General features: G+C 39.1%; 2 protein-coding genes and 1 pseudogene across 4 annotated transcripts; 1 reads left to right on the top strand and 2 right to left on the bottom strand.

The window, feature by feature from the left end:
- Positions 1 to 7: 7 nt before the first annotated feature.
- LOC111326873 (uncharacterized) lies at positions 8 to 8517 on the bottom strand. The gene is made up of 3 exons (XM_022930955.2): positions 8028 to 8517; positions 1446 to 1560; positions 8 to 951 (listed from the first exon to the last, which is right to left on the bottom strand). Exons 1-3 carry the CDS (start codon positions 8385 to 8387, stop codon positions 128 to 130), a joined length of 1299 nt encoding a protein of 432 aa, XP_022786690.2. The 5' UTR covers positions 8388 to 8517; the 3' UTR covers positions 8 to 127.
- Positions 8518 to 11920: 3403 nt separating this feature from the next.
- LOC148734747 (uncharacterized) lies at positions 11921 to 16866 on the bottom strand (annotated as a pseudogene). The gene is made up of 2 exons (XR_015998974.1): positions 16801 to 16866; positions 11921 to 13985 (listed from the first exon to the last, which is right to left on the bottom strand). The product of XR_015998974.1 is annotated as an uncharacterized LOC148734747 (transcript).
- Positions 16867 to 18691: 1825 nt separating this feature from the next.
- LOC111326915 (beta-2 adrenergic receptor) lies at positions 18692 to 21817 on the top strand. Of its 2 annotated transcripts, none has more exons than XM_022931000.2 (2): positions 18692 to 18843; positions 19812 to 21817. In XM_022931000.2, exon 2 carries the CDS (start codon positions 19836 to 19838, stop codon positions 20811 to 20813), a length of 978 nt encoding a protein of 325 aa, XP_022786735.2. In that variant the 5' UTR covers positions 18692 to 18843; positions 19812 to 19835; the 3' UTR covers positions 20814 to 21817. The 2 variants fall into 2 exon arrangements, with proteins under 2 accessions (XP_022786735.2, XP_022786736.2); XM_022931001.2 differs by having other exon boundaries at positions 19816 to 21817.
- Positions 21818 to 22219: the final 402 nt, after the last annotated feature.

Here is a 22219-nt window from a genome sequence, read left to right on the forward strand (position 1 = left end):
CAAGTGGCCAAATTGTTTTATCATTTTATTGTGCATTCGTTACAATAACTTACGGCACTTAAAACCAGCCAGGAATGACAGTCATATCCTCATGAAATTTTAAAGTGAATTAGTGAGTATCATGGACTCAGTCTTCATTGTGGAATGAAACATAACCATCCCCCTCGTCACAACCTCCTTTTGTGATACTCCATGTTGCGTTTTCCACATAGGACCCTCCCCCCCCTCCCTTCTCCTCATCAAAATCAATTCCACCTCCTGTATATCCACCCCCTCCCCCAGCGAAGTTATTACAGGCTCCTCCTCCGCCAAAGCCACCATCACAACCTGCCACCTCTCCCCCCTTACCTCCTGCAATAAAGGACTTTCCTCCTTTGTTACATACTTGCATTGAACAGATCTCTCTAGGATGTACATGATCAAAACATCCTCCACTTCCGTTAATCCCAGCTCCGGTTCCAGAGTCGGGCTCTATTCCCTTGGAAGGATCGACACAAATACGTCCGCCCTCCCCAATGCCGCCGCCAGCGTTGCCGCTCCCATTTACTTGATCGTTACCTGGAAGACCATATTTAGATCGACCACCCCCTCCCCCACCGGCTACGAGAAGAGGCCTCATCTGAGGAGAATAAACAACAAATGTTCCTCCACCACCACTCCCTGAGCTACCCCCACTTGGCGATACGCCTTTCTGTCCAACAAGTATGACAAGTTTGACTCCTTTTTCCAGCAAGACAATGCCATTAATTTTAGCCCCTCTACCTCCATTCTGAAACCCTTTCCCACCAGACGCTCCACATGCCTCCACTTGGAATCTGCCAGTAAATGGTACAATCCATTCTTGTTTTCCATCGATCACTTGCACGTCCCTTAGTCCAGTTCCTCTGTGACCGGCATTACTTTCGGGGCCATTTCGTCCTTCCGCACCCAGCGAGGTAAAATTATACCAGACTAGCAAAATGCAATAATGGGTGATAATCCATGCATTTTATGAGCGCGTCATACTCTAAGCAGATTTTAGCTATTCTGAAGATTAGGAATAAAATCATCAAAAGCCTGTTCATTCGTCGAAGGGAAACCCCCCCTCCTCCCCTCCCCCACCGAGGAAGAAGTCTTTAAGGATGAAGAGCAACCGTAAAGAGTTTCTTTTGAAGTGGTATGTGGAGCGTTGTTAGTCTCATAGACAGACCTTTCACGGTCAAGCAGTTACAGTTAAACGGTAGGATCTAGTTTCGACTTTAGAGCGTTGTCACATGACATCGCAGCCGCCAAGTAAGTGTAATTAAACAATACAACTGCACCCATTTTTTTATCAAACAGCCGTAAGATTTTTCATATGTAAACATTCGCTTTTGCTTCCCCAAATTTACATGACTGGAAAAGAATGAAAATCATCCGGTTCATGGATTTTTGTTGGAATAAAAGAAACCTTTGAAAAAACTTACCAAGTTTTGTTTCACAGAAGCTCCCCGTCCATGGTACATGACAAGAGCATGCATAATGTTGCTTGTCAAATGCACAAACGCCATTATTTTGACAACTTCGCCATTGGCAATCATCCTGAAAGGCAAATAGAAGACACCAATTACGTACTAAGTGGTGTTTCTAAGAGGGTCTCAATAGCGTAAATAATGAAAACTTTAACCTTGTTAGTCGTAATATAAGTTAATTAACTGTAAAAAGTCAGTTTTTTTTTAACCAGAGAAGGAGAAAGTGAACTGTTAGGCGTAAAAGCCATCACATCATGGAGATCCTCTTGTCAGTGATTTTGCTGAGGATAACGTTGAGATATGGAGGATACTTTTCATGATTTTATGAAAGCTCTTGATATTTCGATGGCATTTCAAAATGTTTTAATTTCGCCTTTGGTTCGTGCGCTGACGAACACTTTCAAAACATCAACCTAACTATAAAACATTTAATACTCGCGCTTATCGGACACAAAATAATTTCAATATATCAACAAAGTTGAAAAGATACGTATGATGCACGATCCTTCGTAGTAGATAGCGCTATTTATGCAATAGCGAAAATCAGACCTGAAAAAAATCAGGCCTGTACGGGATTCGAACCACTGACCTCTGCGATACTAGTGCAGCGCTCTACCAAGTATCGTGCATCATACGTATTTAATACCGCAGTTCAAAATACATGAACTTCATATCATTGTATCTGATTTATCATCACGGGTTTATTACGAATCAACTTAACGGCCTGCTCCCAGTTGGCTCGTTAGCTCAATTGGTAGAGCGCTGCACTAGTATCGCAGAGGTCAGTGGTTCGAATCCCGTACAGGCCTGATTCTTTTTCAGGTCTGATTTTCGCTATTGCATAAATAGCGCTATCTACTGCGAAGGATCGTGCATCATACGTATTTAAGAGGCTGTCCGCGTAAGAACCGACCACTCCAATTTCGGCCGATCACAGAATTCCGTCAAATTTTTACTGTGAGATATTTGATCTATCCTATCGACAAAAATTGTATTTATTTGGTTCGTAATGCTATTTTATCAAATTTTTGGCGACGAGATGCGAGGGTGGTCAAAAACAAAGAAAAGTGTTGATTTCACAGTTAATTTTCAGCTTTTCGCTGGAAGCTCTAAAACCTTACCCACTTGTTCAAACAGTATAAATTGGACATATGGTATCATTTTACATCTCTTCTGTTGATTAGTAGCAAAATATGTAAATTCTGAACAAACAATGAAGAGGTACGCTGTTTTGAAAATACCACACAAACAGCAGTTTCCAAATTTGAGCTAGTGTGCTGTTGTTCCAAGACGCTTTTCTCAAAAGTATAACGGGATCTGGAGTCCTCACCACTGTCCATGTTTATTACTAGGGCTGGTGTGCCGAAAACAACAAAAACATTTTTGGCAACTAGTCTTTTCGAGCTACAGGAGCTCGATGAACCTTACTAATTTTCAATGTTCAAAGTGCATATGACTTAATTTATGCATCTTTGTGGTTACTCCATTTCTCGCTCAAAATCAATGTTTGAGGCAGTGCTTATTCTCAAAACTAGCATGGTTGTTTTGTTAAGGTGAAGATGTCCATAAATTCATCCAAACTTGCCCTAAATTTAGCAATTACGAAGGTAGAAATGAACATCTTCTGTGTGACATTATCATTTAACTGTCTCATGTGGGCTAAAACATGTTGACAAAATTCTATTAAGTTAGTCTTGACCGCTGTCTTATGCTGTAAGATGCTTTCAACATCAATGTTCGCATGAGCACCAATCCACTTGCGGTGACTGTCAAGGGCTGAAGAAGGTTTTACAAGATGTGAGACAAAGAATCGAAGGTTCATCCTGGACAACTTACAACTTAGACCAACGAGAAGGCCTGTATGCGACAGCACCAGTAAGAAGCTGGTAGTCCTAGCAGTGATATGCTGTTTGGTTGGGCACTACATAAGCCACGAAGCCAGGAAGCCGTGCGTTTCACTTCTGAAGTTAAACAGTTTCTTACAACGAAATTTGACCTTGGAGGGAGAACCGGTATGAAGGCAGATCCCGGAAAAGTAGCTGCAGACATGAGAACGGCAAGAAACCCAGATGGTTCCCGCATGTTTGAAAGGAAGGACTGGCTAACGAAGACTCAAGTGCAGGGGTTTTTCTCGAGACTGGCGGCTGCAAGAAGAAGACAGGGAAGCCGAGAAATTGAATTGGAGGAGGTTTACGCTGAGGAATAGGAGCAAGAAAGACGTGAAATGTTGGAAAACGTTGCCAGCCAGCTTGGTCTAAAGCACCCTATTTGCTATGACTCATACTGCTTGTGTGACCTCTCACGCAATAAGAAACTTGAAACTTTCAGCGTAGTCATGCTTAAGGACATGCTTAAATTTCTTGAGATTCCGTATGGTTCCCGAGATAGGAAAAAAGAACTGGTAACTAAACTTTCCACATTCTTAGAAGGATGTGACTGTAACTGATAAGAAAAGGCCTAAACTAAGAATGTAGAACATTGTTTGATCCGTTTTGATTAGGACTGGTTCGGCGTACTCGGGGTTTCAGAACATATCGAGGAGTAGAGCTTTACTTTTCTGGTAGCAGAGAGACTAGTTGATAAAACAAAGAAAATATAAAAATGGAGGAAAATGGCGAAAACGTAGAAGCATAGCTGCAAATGCTTCCGCCGACTCAATCAATCAATATATTGAAACCGATATAAGTCACGCAATGTAATTAAATCTCTCCAAACTCGTTTACTTATAATTAATCTTTAACAACCAAGTAAGAAAAAGTCAGTTGAATTTAAAGAGACAAATAGACGGTGAATCACCGGCGGTGATTATCGAAACTAAAGAAAAAACTTAGTTCATTAATCTTTTAGTGGCCACTGATTTTGTATTTTACTTTTTTTACTTTACCTTTTATTATTTTACGGTATCACGTACAAACACAGGCATTTCAACCGGCTTGCCACCTAAAATCGACATCGTCATAATTTTCTACAAACAAATTACTCTTTGCTCCCTAATGAGGTCAATTATAGAATAAGAATAAAGTAAAGATAGGAAAAGTATCACTCTTGACACAAACCATTTCGGTGCGATGTAGTTAAATTTGAATCCGTGACATTTTCAATGTAAAGAGCGTGACACATGACCGAATCAACCCGATCTGGTGGAGATCTCTGGTAAGACATGAAGTTCTCTTCATAATAACATATTTTGAATGAGCGTTTCTAAATCTATAATTGACAGCAATTTTAGTTTTTTGCAGCATAAGACAGCGGTCAAGACCAACTTAATGGAATTTTGACATGTTTCAGCCCGCATGAGACAGTTAAACAAAACTTCACACAGCAGATGTTCATTTCTACCTTCGTAATTGCTAACTTCGGGGCAAGTTTAGATGAATTTATGGACATCTTTACCTTAATAAAATAACCATGCTAGTTTTGAGAATAAGCACTGCCTCAAACATTGATTTTGAGCGAGAAATGGAGTAACCACAAATATGCATAAATTAAGTCATATGCACTTTGAGCATTGAAAATTAGTAAAGTTCATCGAGCTCCTGTAGCTCGAAAAGACTAGTTGCCAAAAATGTTTTTGTTGTTTTCGGCACACCAGCCCTAGTACTAAACACGGACAGTGGTGAGGACTCCAGATCCCGTTATACTTTTGAGAAAAGCGTCTTGGAACAACAGCACACTAGCTCAAATTTAGAAACTGCTGTTTGTGTGGTATTTTCAAAACAGCGCAATTCTTCATTGTTTGTTCAGAATTTACATATTTTGCTACTAATCAACAGAAGAGATATAAAATGATACTATATGTCCGATTTATGCTATTTGAACAAATGCGTAAGTTTTTAGAGCCTCCAGCGAAAAGCTGAAAATAAACTCTGAAATCAACACTTTTCTTTGTTTTTGACCGTCTTCGCATCTCGTCGCCAAAAATTTGATAAAATAGCATTACGAACCAAATAAATATAATATTTGGCGATAGATTAGATCAAATATCTCACAGTAAAAATTTGAGGGAATTCTGTGATCGGCCGAAAGTCGAGTGGTCGGTACTTACGCGGACAGCCTCTTAATACCGCATTTCAAAATATATGAACTTCATATCATTGTATCCAAAGTTGAAAAGGTAAATTTGCCACCCGGTTACGATTATAAAAGCTGACGTTTCGCTCCGACGAAGGGCTAACGCTCGAAACGTCAGCTTTTATAATCGTAACGGTGGCCAATTTACCATTTCAACTTTGTTGATATATTGAAATTATTTCGTTACCCCCACCGACGCAGCCCCAAACAGTTTCTTTAAAAACTATCGGCCTTTATTCTTATGGGATACAGTTTATCCCACACTCACACATGAAGTGTGCACACCCTGGGGTGTGCTATGGGCTCCTGTCTCATCTCAGTACAGCTGTCAAGTTGATTGACTTCGTTCTTAATTGATGATTGAGTTGGAAATAGCAGGAGTTAGGTACCGGAGAGAAAAAAAAACAAAAAAAAACTTATGTTCTGTCCATCAAATACGGAACATTTAGATGATTTTCCCCATTCAAAGTACTCCTGTCCGGCCATTATCTTTGATTTTAATGCTTTTACCGGTGCCTCAGAATTTTCCTGCAGAATGTGCTGTCGACGACACCCATGTGCAATGCAGAGTTTTTCGAAATTTAAATATGTAGAACAAGTCTGATGTAACTTGTGCAAAGAGTAATAAACAACCGTAAGAGATACTTCAGCTTAGTTTCCTTTTCTTCAATTCGTCGTCTTATATTTCATTTCGCGCTCACCACGAATTAAAGGAATATAAAGAAACGAGGATACGCTTCACTTTTCATTTTGATTGGTCGAGAAAGAAGGCGTGTGTTTTGTGGACAAATTACAAAGCGTAGATAAACTATAACCATTTCGATTTCCATAGCGAATACTTTTTTTAGATTCGCTTCAAAATTGTCTCATCTTATCACAAAATATTTACTTTCCCAAGCGAAAGGCGAATACTCACGTTTAGCATACATGGAATCTTTATTTTGTAATCATTTCCCCGTTTAAGTAGCATAATCATTCGAGTCAACTTCAGTTGTATTTTCCAAATATTCATAAGACTCCAACATTCATTCCAAACTACTTTGTATTTACTCCGCTAATTTATTAGAAACGACGAATGTTATCAAATGAGGCACTTTTTTTTTCGATCAGTTTCCTTTTTTATTCGTTTTATTCGTACTTTTTGACAGCCACATATCTTTTCATTATTTTATTCCGAAGCTGACCCGCTAAGTTCAGACCGCAGTTAGAATTTATGTTCTTTTAAGGCGCGGAAGTATAAACTCATAGGGAATAAGCAACTTATTGACCATCATAGATGCTATGTGGGCCGCTTTGTCAAGAAACTCGATCATTATGGTGCCTTGTTGCCAAGTTACCAAATGAGAGTGGCGCAGGCAATTAAACATCAATTACTTTAAGGCCTCATGAAAAGACGGTGGGAACTAATTTGCGTCTAAGAGGGTAGGGTGCCGGATATTTGAACATGAAGTTTTTAAAAGGTAATTTTAGCTTGTCAGGCAGACAAGCTATTGCAATTTTTGTTTTCATCCCTGGACTATATTAAAATGCGGCGTACAAAAGACACTTCCGTAAAAATTTGGGCTCCTTGTCAGGCCAAATAAAACGTATATGCAAATACCTTGTCTACCTTAGATTAAAGAAATAAAAAATAACAATTCAAATTTCTGTGCAAAGTTCTGAATCTACCAAGAAAACAATTGAATGCAACGGCTTTTAACACTCTGAACAAGCAAAATGTAATTTTCATCAGAAAGCTCCAAAATTCTCTATTTTTAGCCGGGTTGTGTTCAAATATTCATGTATGAAAGTCTAAAAGTTCAAAACATCGATGTTGCATCCTCAGTGTTGTGTATCACGTCCTTTTCCACCGCATTGTTCTCTTCAGGAAGCACCAATGCGGAGGTTCTTGTATTATCTGTTTAGTTATTAACTCCTTCGATATTCTCCATTTAGGGATTTCTATTGAAAATAATGAGGCCTAAGTTCTGTTATTTCGAAACATTTATCGATGAAATGCTTTCACTCGGTCAGATGAATTTCCCACCTTTATTTGAAAAACATGGTAACTGCGTGTCTTTCTCTGGCGCTTGAAAACGAAAGATGGCTCGAAAACAGCACATGACATGTGTTATAAAAGATCTTGAATACAGTGAATAAGCCCGAAAGGTATCGATCGACAAACTCTCATTGAGTGGTTGTTTGTATCTCAAAAACCTTGGATTTCCAGTGAAAGATCAGTGTAGACTGAATTTGGAACAAATTTCGACACGATTTTAAACTTTCATTCTTTCACCTCAGCGGTAGCCATTCCGGCCCACTTTTCGCTGCTTTGGCGTGTGTCGGGTTTTCTTCAGATCAATTTTAGTACTAAATAGGTACAGAGCGGAACTGGCTTTGCAGTCAATTTCGAACCTGGCAATACGGGAGAAACGAAGAGAAATGCAACTGTTATATTTTGGTATTGCGTTTAGCTGGTTGACTTACCTCGTTATCTTTGGAAAAACGAGAAAAGACAAATCCTTCCTCGTGTCTTAGATTGTCCTCTAGACCTACCGAATCCATCGATTGCTCATCGTTCAACTCGCACAGTCCGCGGCGTTGAAATGGTGATATTTCTTTGAAGTTTATCGAACGACATCTTGAATTTGAGAGGCAAGATTGACTGCAGAAAATCTGGCTGGGACTCTCCTGGGACTTAAAGGTAAATCCTTTCAATCTAGTGTTAAGCTTTGTCAGAATCGCTCCTGGAAAGGTCCGATTTTCTCCAGCAGACAATACAGATAATGTTAGCAAGTATGAGGCAAGCGAAAGAGAGAAAAACTCCTTCCTCGAAACAATAGACATCTTTCAATTCAACCGTCCATTTCCAAACACAGTATTCGTTTGGAAAGTGTTGCAAATTTTGTTTTGCTTTTCCTTTGAGAATCGTTCAGCTGCAACTGTAATATTTAATCAAAATAATACAGGCAACGATGATTAAGTCTAAAAAATCTATCAATGTCAAAACTCAGAAAATTTATATATATTTTTTTCAAATGCACCCGGATAATCACATGAAAGGATTCGTCCCCATTGACTAATCTAATTTCGATAATAACGTTTTTCAGTTAATAATAATAAGTAAACATATTTGATGAAGACTCTTACGCCTGATAATATTCTTATTAATTAACTTTGTAAATTAATTTAGTTTCATGGGATTAAATGTCATAAGGGTATTTAGTAGAACGTGGCTACAACGGAAATATATATTTTTCTTTCTTCTGAAAAATAATTGCAGAATTTTACAGAGTTCGACACTAACTTTTCAACTTACTAGCCAAGTGGCTGGCGACAGCTTAGATTTCACGACAATTTCAGTTTGTTCACTAGCCAAACTGGCCATCGGAAATAGAAAACCACTGGCCAAAACTGAATTTCTACTAGTCTGTGGCTAGTTGGCTACAGTTAGTGTCAAGCATCTGATCTTATATTTTTCAGGTAGAAGAAATTTTTCCTTTGTTGGGCAGATTTTTTCGGGGTTTCGCCATTGATTTATGATTCAATCTAAAAACAAACATAGAAGACAATGATAATGATCTTGGTTAAAGTTAGCTATTTTAGCTTAGAGCGTTCGTACTGAATTTTCGCCACTGCTCTGAAGTATACCTAGTCTCCCCCCGGAGCCGTTTTTAGTCTCGTCACGCAACGCTCCTCCCCACAAACGACTGCTCACATTCGAACAAAATTCCTTTCCCTTTGTTGTCTTTGTACCAATGAGATCACTGACATTGTTTCTTATGTGACCAATCAGAGCACAAGAGATTGTAATCAATATCGTTATTCGCCGCTTTCAACACGAGTGCGTTCACCATCCTCAAGTGAACTTATGTTAGCTGCGTTTAGCCCTAGCTCCCTCAAATGCAATGGGACACTTGGTCGCTCATATAGCTTACCCCAATGGTGAGACAACGACGACGATATGACCAGGCTCTTGTGAGGTAAGATCAAACACGAGTGGTAGTGCTTGATACAGGAGAGATTTCCCGAAACCAGTAGGAAGATTGACAAATACATCCTTCCTTTCCTCAACTATTTCCCTAATTCCAGTTTTTTTGCTGCGCATTTAAGCTAGGAATTCGAAATGTATTACTAACAACATCAAACGCTTCTTCAAAGGGCGCCATTTTGAAAGCTTTGAACTCCAAGATGAAACAAACAATATGATTGGTTAAACTACTTTGGCGCGCACAGTTCTCAACATATGTGACCCAAATGGTGATTGGTTAAAGTAGCGGAAAGGAATGTAGTTCGAATGTGAGCAGCCGTTTGTGGGGAGGAGCGTTGCGTGACGAGACTAAAAACGGCTGCGAGGGTGACTAAAGTATACCGTATTTACTCGATAAACGCCGCGGCGCTTATTTAATTTTTCGCGCCACAAGTGTGGCGCTTATTCGAGGGCGGCGCTTATTTAAAAATTGTACCAGACAAATTTACTTTTTCTATATTTTCATTCAACGGTACACTTTCTATCTGTCAATTTTCCTATGGACTGATACTAAACTGATAGTAAATCGAGAATTACGAGAGAAATTCACGCGGTGTAAAAACCCCGAGCGTTTCATGATAACGAGAGCGAAAATATTAGCGGTGAGAGCGAACTCCTTTATCGTTATAGAACAATTGTTTTATAGTGTTTTTCCTGGTTATATGGAATTCTTCGAATAAGCGCCGCATCTGGGGTGCGGCGCTTATTCGAGGGCGGCGCTTATTAACATTTTTGTCCCAGATGCAGCGCTTCTTCGAGGGCGGCGCTTATTCGAGTATGTAAGGTAGTTATTTAGAAAAATAATCTTCTTAACACTTTCGTTCCCAAGATCTCATTCACAATTAACAAATGGTGAACGCCATAGCGTGTACTATTGAGTTATGAATGCACGCGGGAGGTTGCTAAGCACGAAAGAAGCGTAAGAGTCGCACGAGGCGATAGCCGAATGCGACTCTAGCTTCTTGAGTGCTTAGCAAACCTCCCAAGTGCATCCCTAACTCAATAGTACACGCTATGGCGTTCACCATTTGTTTTATAACATAACATTGATACATTGGAACAAGAGTTCCCTTTTATTTAACAAATCTTACGTGATAAGAAAAAACAAGCGTGCGCGGAAAAATGTGCCCATGGGCAAATAGTAGATGCCGAATTAACCAATTAGAGCGCGCGCTTTGCTTTAGTTATGTTATAATTCTCCTCACTGTCTACCTTACAATTCTTGTAATGTCAGAATTTGATATTAGATCAATCAATAATCCCCTTCATGATAGCTTTCTTGATTCTCATCACTTGTCTGCTTGATATGGCATAAATACAGTAAGGAGAATTTCTGTTTTGGTCCCTCAGGGGGATGAAAGGGTTAAAGGTAGCTTGTACGTGTATGACGGCTTATAATGTCCGCGGCTAGGGTATTGTCCGGAAAATAAATATCTGGCCGAGAACAAGAAGCTTTGAGGGCAAATGTGAAATTTTGAGGACAATCTCTCAGCCAAGGCCATTATCAGCCGACAAACCAGCAGGCCAGAAGGAGGTTTATTTATTTTATAACCCTGCCATCAATTTTCGTATCGCGCGTTGACGGCAAATTCTGTTGATTTTTTTTGTTCTTTCCAGAGCAGCTTTTAAAATCTTTTTTTTAATCTCCTACCGGTGGACTCTAAAAACCGCATTCATTTTTATTGCATGTAAATAAATAAACGTGAAAAAGGGAAACTCTTTAACTTTTTTTCTGTTGGCTTTGTTTCTTTTTGACGGAAATAATCAGAGGACAAATATCGACGTGAATGGGGGTTAATTAACTGCGATTTGTTAAATTTTCAACTCTGGATATTGCATTTCTAGTGTCTTGGTTGGTTCACTCAACTCTGGTCATTAGCTTATAAGGTTATCTGTATTGTAAGTAAGTAAGTAAGTAGGTAGGTGCAGTAAGCTAGTAAATTAAGGAAATAAGTAATTAAAGTATTACTAAGTAAGTAAGTAAGTAACTTAGTAAGTAAGTAAAGTATTCGGCCGAGTGACCCAATGTAGAAATATATTACGCCAACTATTCCGGATAGGAAAAAATGTTCCAAACATCCAAGTTTAATGTAATAGAAAAATCCGAGCCCCAGATGGGACTTGGACCCACGACCCTCCGTGATCTAGTCTGAAATTTGATAAAACCATTATTCCGTGCACGCTTGTTGGATACGAGATTGATAATTGCCAACTCGGCGCTACGCACTTCGCTGGCTATTTACATTCTTAGGTCTAACGCACGCTTGCGGAATAACTGTTAAATAACTTTTCGATGGTTTTGTACCGCGTTACGCGAAGTAGCTAATAGAGTCGCGTTAAAAGTTATGGGTGGTTTATAATCATTTTTAATTGTACAATGTAAATCAATATAACAAGTGTTTTAATTTATTGTTGTAGATTGGGCCATTTATGACAATTTTTTATCTGCGAGCCCTCCGCAGCCCAACCCCGATTAGGCAAAACAGTTAAGTTGAAAAAAAAAATCACAAATCATCCAGTGAAGTGTCCAGATACAAAAACAAATCTGAAATCGCGAAACCCAGTTACTTCAGGCTCTGATTAGCTTCTCTTGGTATTAACATGTGTTTTGATCGGCTTTTGCAAATTAAACATTTTACAATCATTGACATTGATTTGGTAATTACGGTGTCTATCGTTAAACGCTCGTTTGCAATTGTTTTATCTTTTAATTATTACTATCATTATTATTATTTACGATACAACCAACGCTGTGGTGAGTCAGTGCAACCATGAATATGTTTTACTGAAAAAAACTTGTTTTCTGGGCGTTTCTCACTCCATTATTGGTAAGCCGTATCTCTGCACACGCCTTGACAACGTTCTAAACCATCTTCTTAACTTGCCATTGATAAGACAGAAAACACAGTACATACACTCCAACTTGTTAAAACAGATCCTTAGCGACTGATCTGAACTCTCCCGTTTTTGAGCTAATCTGTGAGCATGTCCGGTTGAATAAGAGATTCTCGAACTCCTTTTGCGAGTAAAGGTAATCATAAAATTTTGATTAATTAATAAAAGGTGGTTTCCTACGGATTTCCTGCGCCTTTTTTAATTAATGGCATCGGTCCATGCAAGCCCGCGCAAAGTTATAAACCATCTTCTTAACTTGCCATCGATAACCGGGAATAACAAATGTATATAATATGGGATCTAAAGCGAATCTCAATATACAAAAGACGAATAAGAGTTCTTTCATGTTATTAGTGATTGTCACGCTCTCGTCAAAAGCAGCAATAATATAAGTGACAGATAACGGCTCAAAACACAATGCATACGCTCCAACTAGAAAAAAAAATATCTTTGACGACTGAGCCCTCCCTTTTTCGAGCTAATCTATAAGCATGTCCAGGTTGAATAAGAGATCCACGAACTCCATTGGCGAGTAGAGCTTTGTTGAATTTTCGGATGATTATGAACTTGCGCACATATAAAACCAAAATGACAACCAGTTCAAACTGAGAAAGGGAAAAGTACACCGGTAGAAATACCTATGTGTGATGGTCAAAGATAGAAAACAGGGTACAACCTGATGCGTAAAGCCAAATTAGTAAAACGTATAACTTTAAAGCCATCCCACTGAACAACTTCTCTCTTCGCAGAGGCATCTCTAAGGCCACGTATCTTTCCAACGTAAGAAAGAGCGCAGTACATCTTGAAGCACAAACAGCTAAGACCATCACTGTTCTAGCTGTGACGACGTACATGTGACACTAGGGACCTTACGCAATCAGGACGGCAACGCCAAGGAAGACTTCGATTAAAAAATGAATTTCTACTCTTAGAATTTCAAAAATGGTTGCAGCAGCTTACTGTCTTATACGGCGCCACAGCTCAACTTCAGCATGACGTATAAAAGTAGCGTTAAGTTCCAAATGGAAATTAAAATAATTTGGCGTCGCGGTTTCGGTTCGCAGACGACGCAAATTTTGGCGATTTCACGTTGTTGTTTTGCATAGGACGGCTAAGAAATGTACAAAGTTTCAAAACGCACGTGCTGAGCTATTGTTCTGCCAATTAGATCTCTTGTTTTTCCACGTTCTCGTTGCCGTCGCCGTCGTGGTTGCGTAAGGTCCCTACTCACTTGGTGTGTCGCTCATCAGCATCGCACTTATCCAAAGAGGTTCACATACGGGTCCTACCATCAAGTCAGCGATAGCACGGTTCATCACAAGGTAGTTAGAAACGATTCCTTGTGCGCTACGTGGTTTCTTATACAAAGTCACACTGACCAGAAGGTTCCCTAGTATAGTAATAATGGAGATTATGGTTATCATAGGTGGAAAACTGAGTCCATTGAGCTTTCTTTCCTCAGGCGCAGAAGGAGAGGTTTCATTGCTCTGTTCCATCCTGTTCAGTTAACGTTTGTGTTCCTTGAGAAATGATAAACCAGTAGAACTCCATGTCATAAACGAAGAAATGAATCGTCAAGCAACTAACGGTTTTATCTTATGTTATCCGGCAGAGCTCTCCGGGATCGGGCGAGAAAAGCACGAGAATAACCTTTTTTTGATATAATATGAAAAATGTTGATCGCTTTCTCGGGTGTTTGGGAATTAAGAAAATGGTAAGCAGCCTTCTTATCAGAAGTCAAACTCATTTTAGAACTTCTCGTATTTACTTTTTACCTAAAATTCACAAACCTGACAACCCGGGTCGGCCCATTGTCTCGGCTTGCAGTTGCCCTACCGAACTTATCTCCAGCTGTCTAGACAAAATTATGGCTCCCATCGTCAAAACTTTACCATCATATATTAAAGACAGCCAACACGCTCTTCAAATTTTTCGAGACTTTAATTTCCTTGCCCAAAACAAACTTCTTTTCACCATGGATATTACATCTCTTACACTGTCAATCCTAATGGCGAAGGCCTTCTGGCCCTTAAACATTTTTTTAATCAACGCACTAATAAGGAACCTAAATCTGAAACACTACTACGCTTAACCGAACTAGTGCTCACACTCAATTGTTTTTCATCCGGAAACAACTTCTTCAAACAAACCAATGGTGTAGCCATGGGCACCAAAATGGGACCCAGCTATGCCAATATTTTTGTAGGTTTTGTCGAACATCAATTTTCAGCCAATACAACCGGTCCAAACCTGAACTATACGGTCGCTACATCGACGATTGTATCGGCGCTACCTCCTCTACCAGAGAGGAGGTCACTCAATTCATAACCGCAGTCAATTCTTTTCACCCGGCTTTGAAATATACCTGGGAAATTTCTGACAATTCTTTATCCTTTTTAGACATCAAAGTTTCAATTGAAGTTAACGGTTTATGCACTAGTGTGTATTACAAACCTACAGACTCGCATAATTACTTGTTATATTCGTCTTCGCATCCATCTTACGTTAAGAATTCCATTCCTTTTTCTCAGTTTCTAAGACTTCGTCGTTTATGTAGTGATGACTCTGATTTCCACCACAAATCAGAGTCAATGTGCCAGTTTTTCGATAAACGTGATTACCCTGTTTCTGTCGTTCAAGCGGGGCCACCGCGCCCAACTTATTGATCGACATTCAGCACTACAAACGTCGCATAAGGAAGATTCCGACCGCATTCCATTTACTCTCACGTTTCTCCCTCACAACCACTCAGTGAAATCCATCATTCTTAAAAACTTTAAATTACTTCAAAACGACCCAGAGACAAGCACTACCTTTTCACAGCCTCCGCTCATTTCATTCAAACGCGACAAAAACATAGACAATTTTTTGGTCAGAAGTTCTTTTCAGACTAATAACCAACCAGGCACTTTTAAATGCACTCGTGCACGATGCAAAACGTGTCCTTTCATTCACAACACTGATAAAATATCGGGACCTAAATGATCCATTAATATCACCGATCACTTCACGTGCACCTCCGCCAATGTAATCTATTGCATAACTTGCACTTATTGCAAAAAGATATACATCGGCGAAACAGGCAGAAGACTAGGTGACCGATTCCGAGAACACCTTCGAGACGTGGAAAGGAATGACTAGGACACATCGAAACCAGTTGCTAGACATTTTAATTTACCTAATCATTCTAAGCAACATATGGCAATCTGCGGTCTTTCCTTACACTTAGGTAGCACGGAAAGACGTAAAAATCTTGAACAAAAGCTCATCTTTCAAACCGGCAGTCTAAATCCCACAGGGATCAACGAACGCTTTTCATTCCACTAATGTATTCTTGTTTTTCTCGTTGCCATGTTCCCACCAATAACGTAGCTCCATTTTCTGCCTTTAAAAGCACACACAACCCACAATTCCTCTATTCGCTCCGACGAAGGGCTAACGCTCGAAACGTCAGCTTTTGTAATCGTTACGGTAGCCAATTTACCATTTCAACTTTGTTGATATATCCAAATTATTTCGTTACTCCCACCGACGCAGCCCCAAACAGTTTCTTTCGAGACTATCAGCCTTTATTCATTTTATGTTTGCACGTGCCTGATCCATCAAAGTCCAAGATATGCCTTCAGCTTGTCTCGAGACACATCAACAGTTTAGAGTTTTTGATATTTATACAATACTGTTTTTGTTCGATTCTTATTAGGGATCTATTAGAGAACAGATGTATCAAATACCTTTTTCACTTTTACCGTACATTTGATTTATTACTTTTACTATTACGGTAATATGATTTTGATTGTTGATATATTATAACTTTTTGATATTTTTAGACTTAGACATGCCGGCATATGGTATCATTTGAAACTGATAAGTGAAATCGGTTCCAATCACCGTCTAGAGGATATTACGAAGTTTTTGTTTTGGTTAATAAAAAGGACTCCACTTTATGCATGATTCATCTAAAAGGTCAATTGACATCTCCTTGGTACACTGTGTAACCTCAAAGCTTGTAACCCAGATTTCAACGATATCATGGCGCAACGATGATTTGACGACAAATGCAAAAAAAAGCATCGATACCATAATATTTTAACTTGTTTATTGCCCAAAATGTTCAGAAAGTAAAACCTTGCGTTCAGCAGACAACTGCCTATCGATATTACCGTGTTTTTATATCATAAGCATGAGGGTTTTCAAAATTCAATGAAGTAAAAAGTAAAAAAAAAAAAAATTTCGTTAAATTTTTATTGATTAGAACCAATTTCTACGCAGGGTCGCTCGGGACAGACATCGCAAATTATCACACAGAAGTTAATTTCAATTTCATATCACACTTACTTGAGCTGTACAACATCACAGACTCCTCTTGATACAAAGAAGATCGGAACGCATAAACGGTCTTTTCAATTATTTTAAACTGATTATAAAATCGAAATAGAATGTGTCGTCTACAATCACACTACAAGAACGTGATGGTTAAGTAAACATTAGACTCCACTTGGTCAAGTGACGCTCACGGGAATTGTCTTGTCAGTGCGTGTACAATTAAATGTGGAACTACAAAGACATAACATAATTATAGATTAATCTTCTTGTAATCACTAGGGGCTTTTTAATTTATTTTTATATTTCATGGGACACAAAATCTGAAAACCGGTTTTTAGGGTCACATAAGCAAACAGACAGCCAAAAAATAACACTATCAAAATTATTGCCAGAACAAATTATTGGGGCAATTTCAACATAAGAATATAACCATATAGCTCCTGTCGAGATTGCCTGAGGCTTCGCCTCCACTTAACCATAGTTTGCTACTTTTAGCGGCAGAAGTGCTGATGTCTATGGATCAAAATGTGTGGCAGAAATGTATTGCAGAAGAGTGAGATTGATAAAAAAAGAAACAAAAAATGCAAAAGAAATTAAAAGAGAAGGCGAAAAAAATGTTCAGCAATAATACATATCCAGATTGGGAACCAGTCATCATCTGTTGCCACCGGAGGTGGGGTTGGGGGGGGGGGGTGCAAAGGGTTTTGTGTGATCACATGACTTCAGCGGAACGGTGAATTCATGTGCATTGTGCCATCCAGTCGGGATTATCACCTATTCCAAAAATTCGCCAGACAGCTCAGCCGAGGCTAAGGATCAACTCCATCGAGCCCTCTTGCATTTGTTCCCAACATGTTATCAAGCATTTGCTTGGACAAACCACAACATATGTTGTGTCCACTAGCAAAGAAAGCTGGTCAGGCTTGAAGTACGCATGTGTGACCTTTAGGTCAGTCAAGCGTCAGGCTCAACTCAAAACTTGAAGTTTGAATTCAAAACTTGAAATTTGAGCGAAGATTTTTGATGCCCGCGGAAAACCAGATCAAAATCAAATGAAATCTTTAAAACCTTAAAACATAGTTAACCAGCTGCTAAATTTGTCTATCTTAGTTATAACCATGTGGCAGCCAAATGGATACGCGGAAATCAACTTCAGTCGATGATTGATTGTTATCAAATACTTCGCAAAACAGCAAGTGTAAAATGAAAAATACTTCTTTGCAAACTCTTAGTGCGATTTAGTGAAATTGCTCTCTACCTTACCCTGCCCCCTCTTTTGTTTCGAGAAATTATTCATTTCACTGATTATCCAGGGAGGAAATATCCCAACCCTTTTTTTCCCTGTTATGCCAACACTTTTGCTCGAAGCAGGTCAAAACTCACCGCTCAAATCGGTGGAAAAGTTACCCGTTTGGTTTCAAAAGCGCCTTTTTGAGTAACTCGGTGGATATTTATTACTGGCTGCGTGAACAAAACAGCACTGTGACTTTTAGCTAGTAAGCATATCATGAAAATGTAGTATAGCCGACCAACATTTTCGCCTTCTCCTCCTCACTTTCGTATTTTCGTTTCCTGTCTCAGTCTCTCTCAATTTCATTTTCTTTTTCTTTTCGATTTACTGCAAGCCATACATTTTGATGCTCAGACAATACTTCTGTTGCTGAAAGCAGGGGCAGAGTTGAAGCAAAGCCTCTGAAAATTTTGAAAGCAGCATGGTTGTATCATTTGTTCTGTCAACAATTTTGATAGTGTGTTTTTTGTTTTGTTTGTTTATGTGCACTCTAAAAGGCTTTGTTTGAGGGCATTGATGAAAATAGAATACCTCATGAAAATATCATGTTCGTTGAGTGCAACACATGTCTGAGACATTTCTCGTGAGCGTCACTTATGTCTACTTATCAATCACATGCAATAGGCATGTTCTTGTAGTGTGCTTATGCACTACAAATACATTCTAATTCGATTTTTTAAAACAGTTAAAATGAACTGAAAAGACCCTTTATGCGCTCTCATTTTCTTTGTAATACGCGGAGTTTCTGATGTTTTACAGCTCAAGTAAGTGTGACCGATGTGAACTTTGAATTAATGTTCGTGTGATGATTTGTGCTCTCTGCCAAGATGTATCCTGGGTAGAATTTGATATAAAACAACACTTCAACAGACAAACGTTTATTTGATTATTAATGCATTTTTTTCAGTTTTATTCATACTTACAACGATCAAAACACTGTTGTATCAGTAAGCGTTTGTCTGCCGAACAAAGGGTTTTACTTTCTAAACAATTTCTCTGATAAACAAGTTAAAATATTATGGCTGAATATCCGATTACGTAGTTACAACTTTTTTTATGTGTTTTATGATCGTCAAAAATTGTTACGACATATTGTTGAATCCGGTTTATAAGCTTTGGGAGTTGAACAGTGTCCTAAGAAAAACCGAATTGACTTTCATTATTATGCGTAGAGTGGAGACTTATGACAAAGAATCCTTTAATTATTTTTTAACAAAGCGAAAGCTTCAAATTGTAACTTCCTTTGCGTGGTAACTGGAACCGATTTTACTAACACCATGTCTATAAATACCAAAAGTTATATTTAACAAATCGATATCCAATGCCACAATGGTTCTGTTCAGTAATAGATAATGACAAGGGAAAAGTGAGAAATCTCTTTGAGGACCTCTGTCCTCTTAAAGATCTTGACTTAGAATCAAAAGATTGTTGTATAATTCTGCTCATTATATAACTGTCGGACAGTTGCGCTGTGCCGTGCCTCGTGACAATCTGAAGGCATCTTAGATTCTGATGTATAACATAATGAATACTTGTTTCTGATATGCCCCGACAAACAGAACTTTACATCAATCAAGCGACTCGCTCAGCAATTTAGAGTCTGAATCGAAGAAGTTCATTTAGAATCTGGATGCTTTAATATCCGGGAAAGCATTTTTTCGCTTAATCATAAGTTTTTGTTTTTATTATCTTTATCAATGCCAGTTTTTACTTGGTTTATTTTCTCATCAAGCTAGTTAAACATTAACAGAACAGGATGCCAGAGAACAATGAAACCTCTCCCGCTACGCCTGAGGAAGAAAAACTCAATGGACTTTTTCCACCTGTGATAGCCATAATCTCCGTTATCACTACATTGGAGAACCTTCTGGTGATCGTGATTTTGTCTAAGAAACCACGTAACGAGTTACGGATCGTTTCCAACCGCCTTGTGATGAACCTTGCCATCGCTGACCTGATGGTAGGACTCGTAGGTGAACCTCTTTGGATAAGCCTTTATTGGGTAGGCGAGGAAGCAAGCTTTTTGCTAATGAGCGAAGCACCAACTGCGCAGTATGTCACAACTAGATCAGTGATGGTCATAGCAGCTACTGCTTCAAGATGTACTCTGCTCTTTCTTACATTGGAAAGGTACGTGGCCTTAGAGATGCCTTTGCGAAGAGAGAAGCTGTTTAGTAGCGTGGCTTTGAATTTATACATCTTTCTCATTTGGTTGGATGGATCAGTTACCGCTCTGCTCATTTCCTTTCATGACACAAGGGCAGTTCGACTGGTTTTTTATTTCCTTCCTCTATTTGAACTGGTTGTCATCTTGGTTTTGTATATGCGCATGTTCATGATAATCCGAAAATTCAACAAGGCGCTACTCGCCAGTGAAGTTCGAGAACCTCTTATTCAATCAGGAGACACGTTTAAATTGGCTCGAAGACGGGAGTGTTCTTTTGCAAAAAACATTTTCCTACTAGTTGGGACATTTGTATTGTGTTATCTTCCTCTTTCTGTCACTCGCGTCGTCTTCTATCTCAGCGACTGTGACAGCGAGCAGATCTCGTTCACAACTCAAGATACCTTACTCCTCTTTTATTTAGCAAAATGCGCTCTAAATCCCATATTATACACATTCAGTATTCCAGGTTATCGATGGCAAGTTAAGAAGATGTTTTATAACATTGCGACGGCGTGCATTGACCGATTACCATACACTAGTAATGGCGCGGGAATCGTGTCGTGTTGACATGCACCTAGTCGTGCTGACATACATACACGAACTTTCTACTTTCACACCTTGGAACTCTCTGGTACATTCTGTTACGTTATTTAGTTATATTTAACAATTATTCGCCAAAGGTGAGGTAAATATCGTCGAATAATCCCCGAGGCGAAGTCGAGGGGATTATTGGACAATATTCACTGAACCTGAGGTGAATAATTGTTTTAGCATAATTTCAGAGCTGAACAACAGAGAAATTTCTAAAATCCTAACATTTTAGTAACATTTATTAACATTTTATTTTAACATTTTATATAAACCACGTGGAGCGGTTTAAATAGCGTCATATAAGGAACCGCTCGACCAATCAGATTGCTGGAAACTCCTTGCTCAGCTCTGAAATTATACTAATACGTAATATTACCAAAATAGATGTGTCGCAAGCCTCCGCAATGTTCCAGAATATTTTGTAAATAAATATAAAGACTCAGTCGTGTAGTAATAGTTGTTATTGTTGTTGTTGTTGTTATTGTCGGGAGCGACTGATCGTCTGTAAAGCTCTACCGACAGAGAACTCCTGTGGAAGATTGTTCATTTTAAATACATGAATTGAAGCTCCCCCTTAGGAGCTTTTCAGCCGCAATTTAGACTAAGTGCTTAAAAATCCCCACTGGCAGGTGGCAGACCAGTGGGCTATTTACAGAGCACAGCCGAGGAGTTGTACTAGGGGGCAGCCGAGAACAAATCCAGTGAGTGGCAGGGTGTAGGACTTGAACCCGGGACACCGGATTACAAGTCCAGCACCCTAACCACTTGGCCACGACACCTCTACAATTTTAAGGAGACTTGGAGACAACTGTGAGATTATGTCAGTGTTGAGCTAAGTTATAATCTGTGGTGGGCTGAAGTTACTGTAGTTTATTAAGGATAATTACTGTATTGCTCATGAGACTCACTCCTTATTAGTGAGAACATGACTAGATGTTTATTAAAGAAGCTGGGTTTGTGCCTTCTTTCTTTCGGTTGAATTACATCGTAACATTAATTTACAACAAAATTCAAGAAAGCTAGACTGTTTCAAATTCGTTTGTTTTAGACTCCAAGTCAATGACGGAGGAGAAGGGGGCGGTCCAACTGTCAAACAGCAGTTTTTCCATTGTCAGGAAAATCGCTGAGATCTCCCCCCCTCCCGTAGAAACCGGTTTTTTTACGGGGGGGAGGGCGCCATTTCGGCCGCTTTATCGTAGCAGTTTGTCGAACTCGTTATTCTGATAGTCTCCAGAATAGCAGTTGTCATAGCTTTCAAGAATGGCGGGAATTGGTCTGTTCATAAGCTTTAATTCCATTGGGTATTAAAGTACTCATTTTATCGCTGAATGGCCTCTTCACTTTCAAACGTAGTTAGGAATAATCTTGCTCACGAATCCAAG

The sequence above is a fragment of the Stylophora pistillata genome, chromosome 3 (assembly GCF_964205215.1).
Source record: "Stylophora pistillata chromosome 3, jaStyPist1.2, whole genome shotgun sequence".
Taxonomy (NCBI): Eukaryota; Metazoa; Cnidaria; class Anthozoa; order Scleractinia; family Pocilloporidae; genus Stylophora; species Stylophora pistillata.

Coding starts and splice junctions, on each gene's coding strand:
- LOC111326873 (XM_022930955.2), bottom strand. CDS start 8,387: ATGTCTATTGTTTCGAGGAAGGAGTTTTTCTCTCTTTCGCTTGCCTCA. Junction 1,561..8,027: donor GTTTTTCCAAAGATAACGAG/GTAAGTCAACCA, acceptor TTTGCCTTTCAG/GATGATTGCCAATGGCGAAG. Junction 952..1,445: donor CTTCTGTGAAACAAAACTTG/GTAAGTTTTTTC, acceptor GCATTTTGCTAG/TCTGGTATAATTTTACCTCG.
- LOC111326915 (XM_022931000.2), top strand. CDS start 19,836: ATGCCAGAGAACAATGAAACCTCTCCCGCTACGCCTGAGGAAGAAAAA.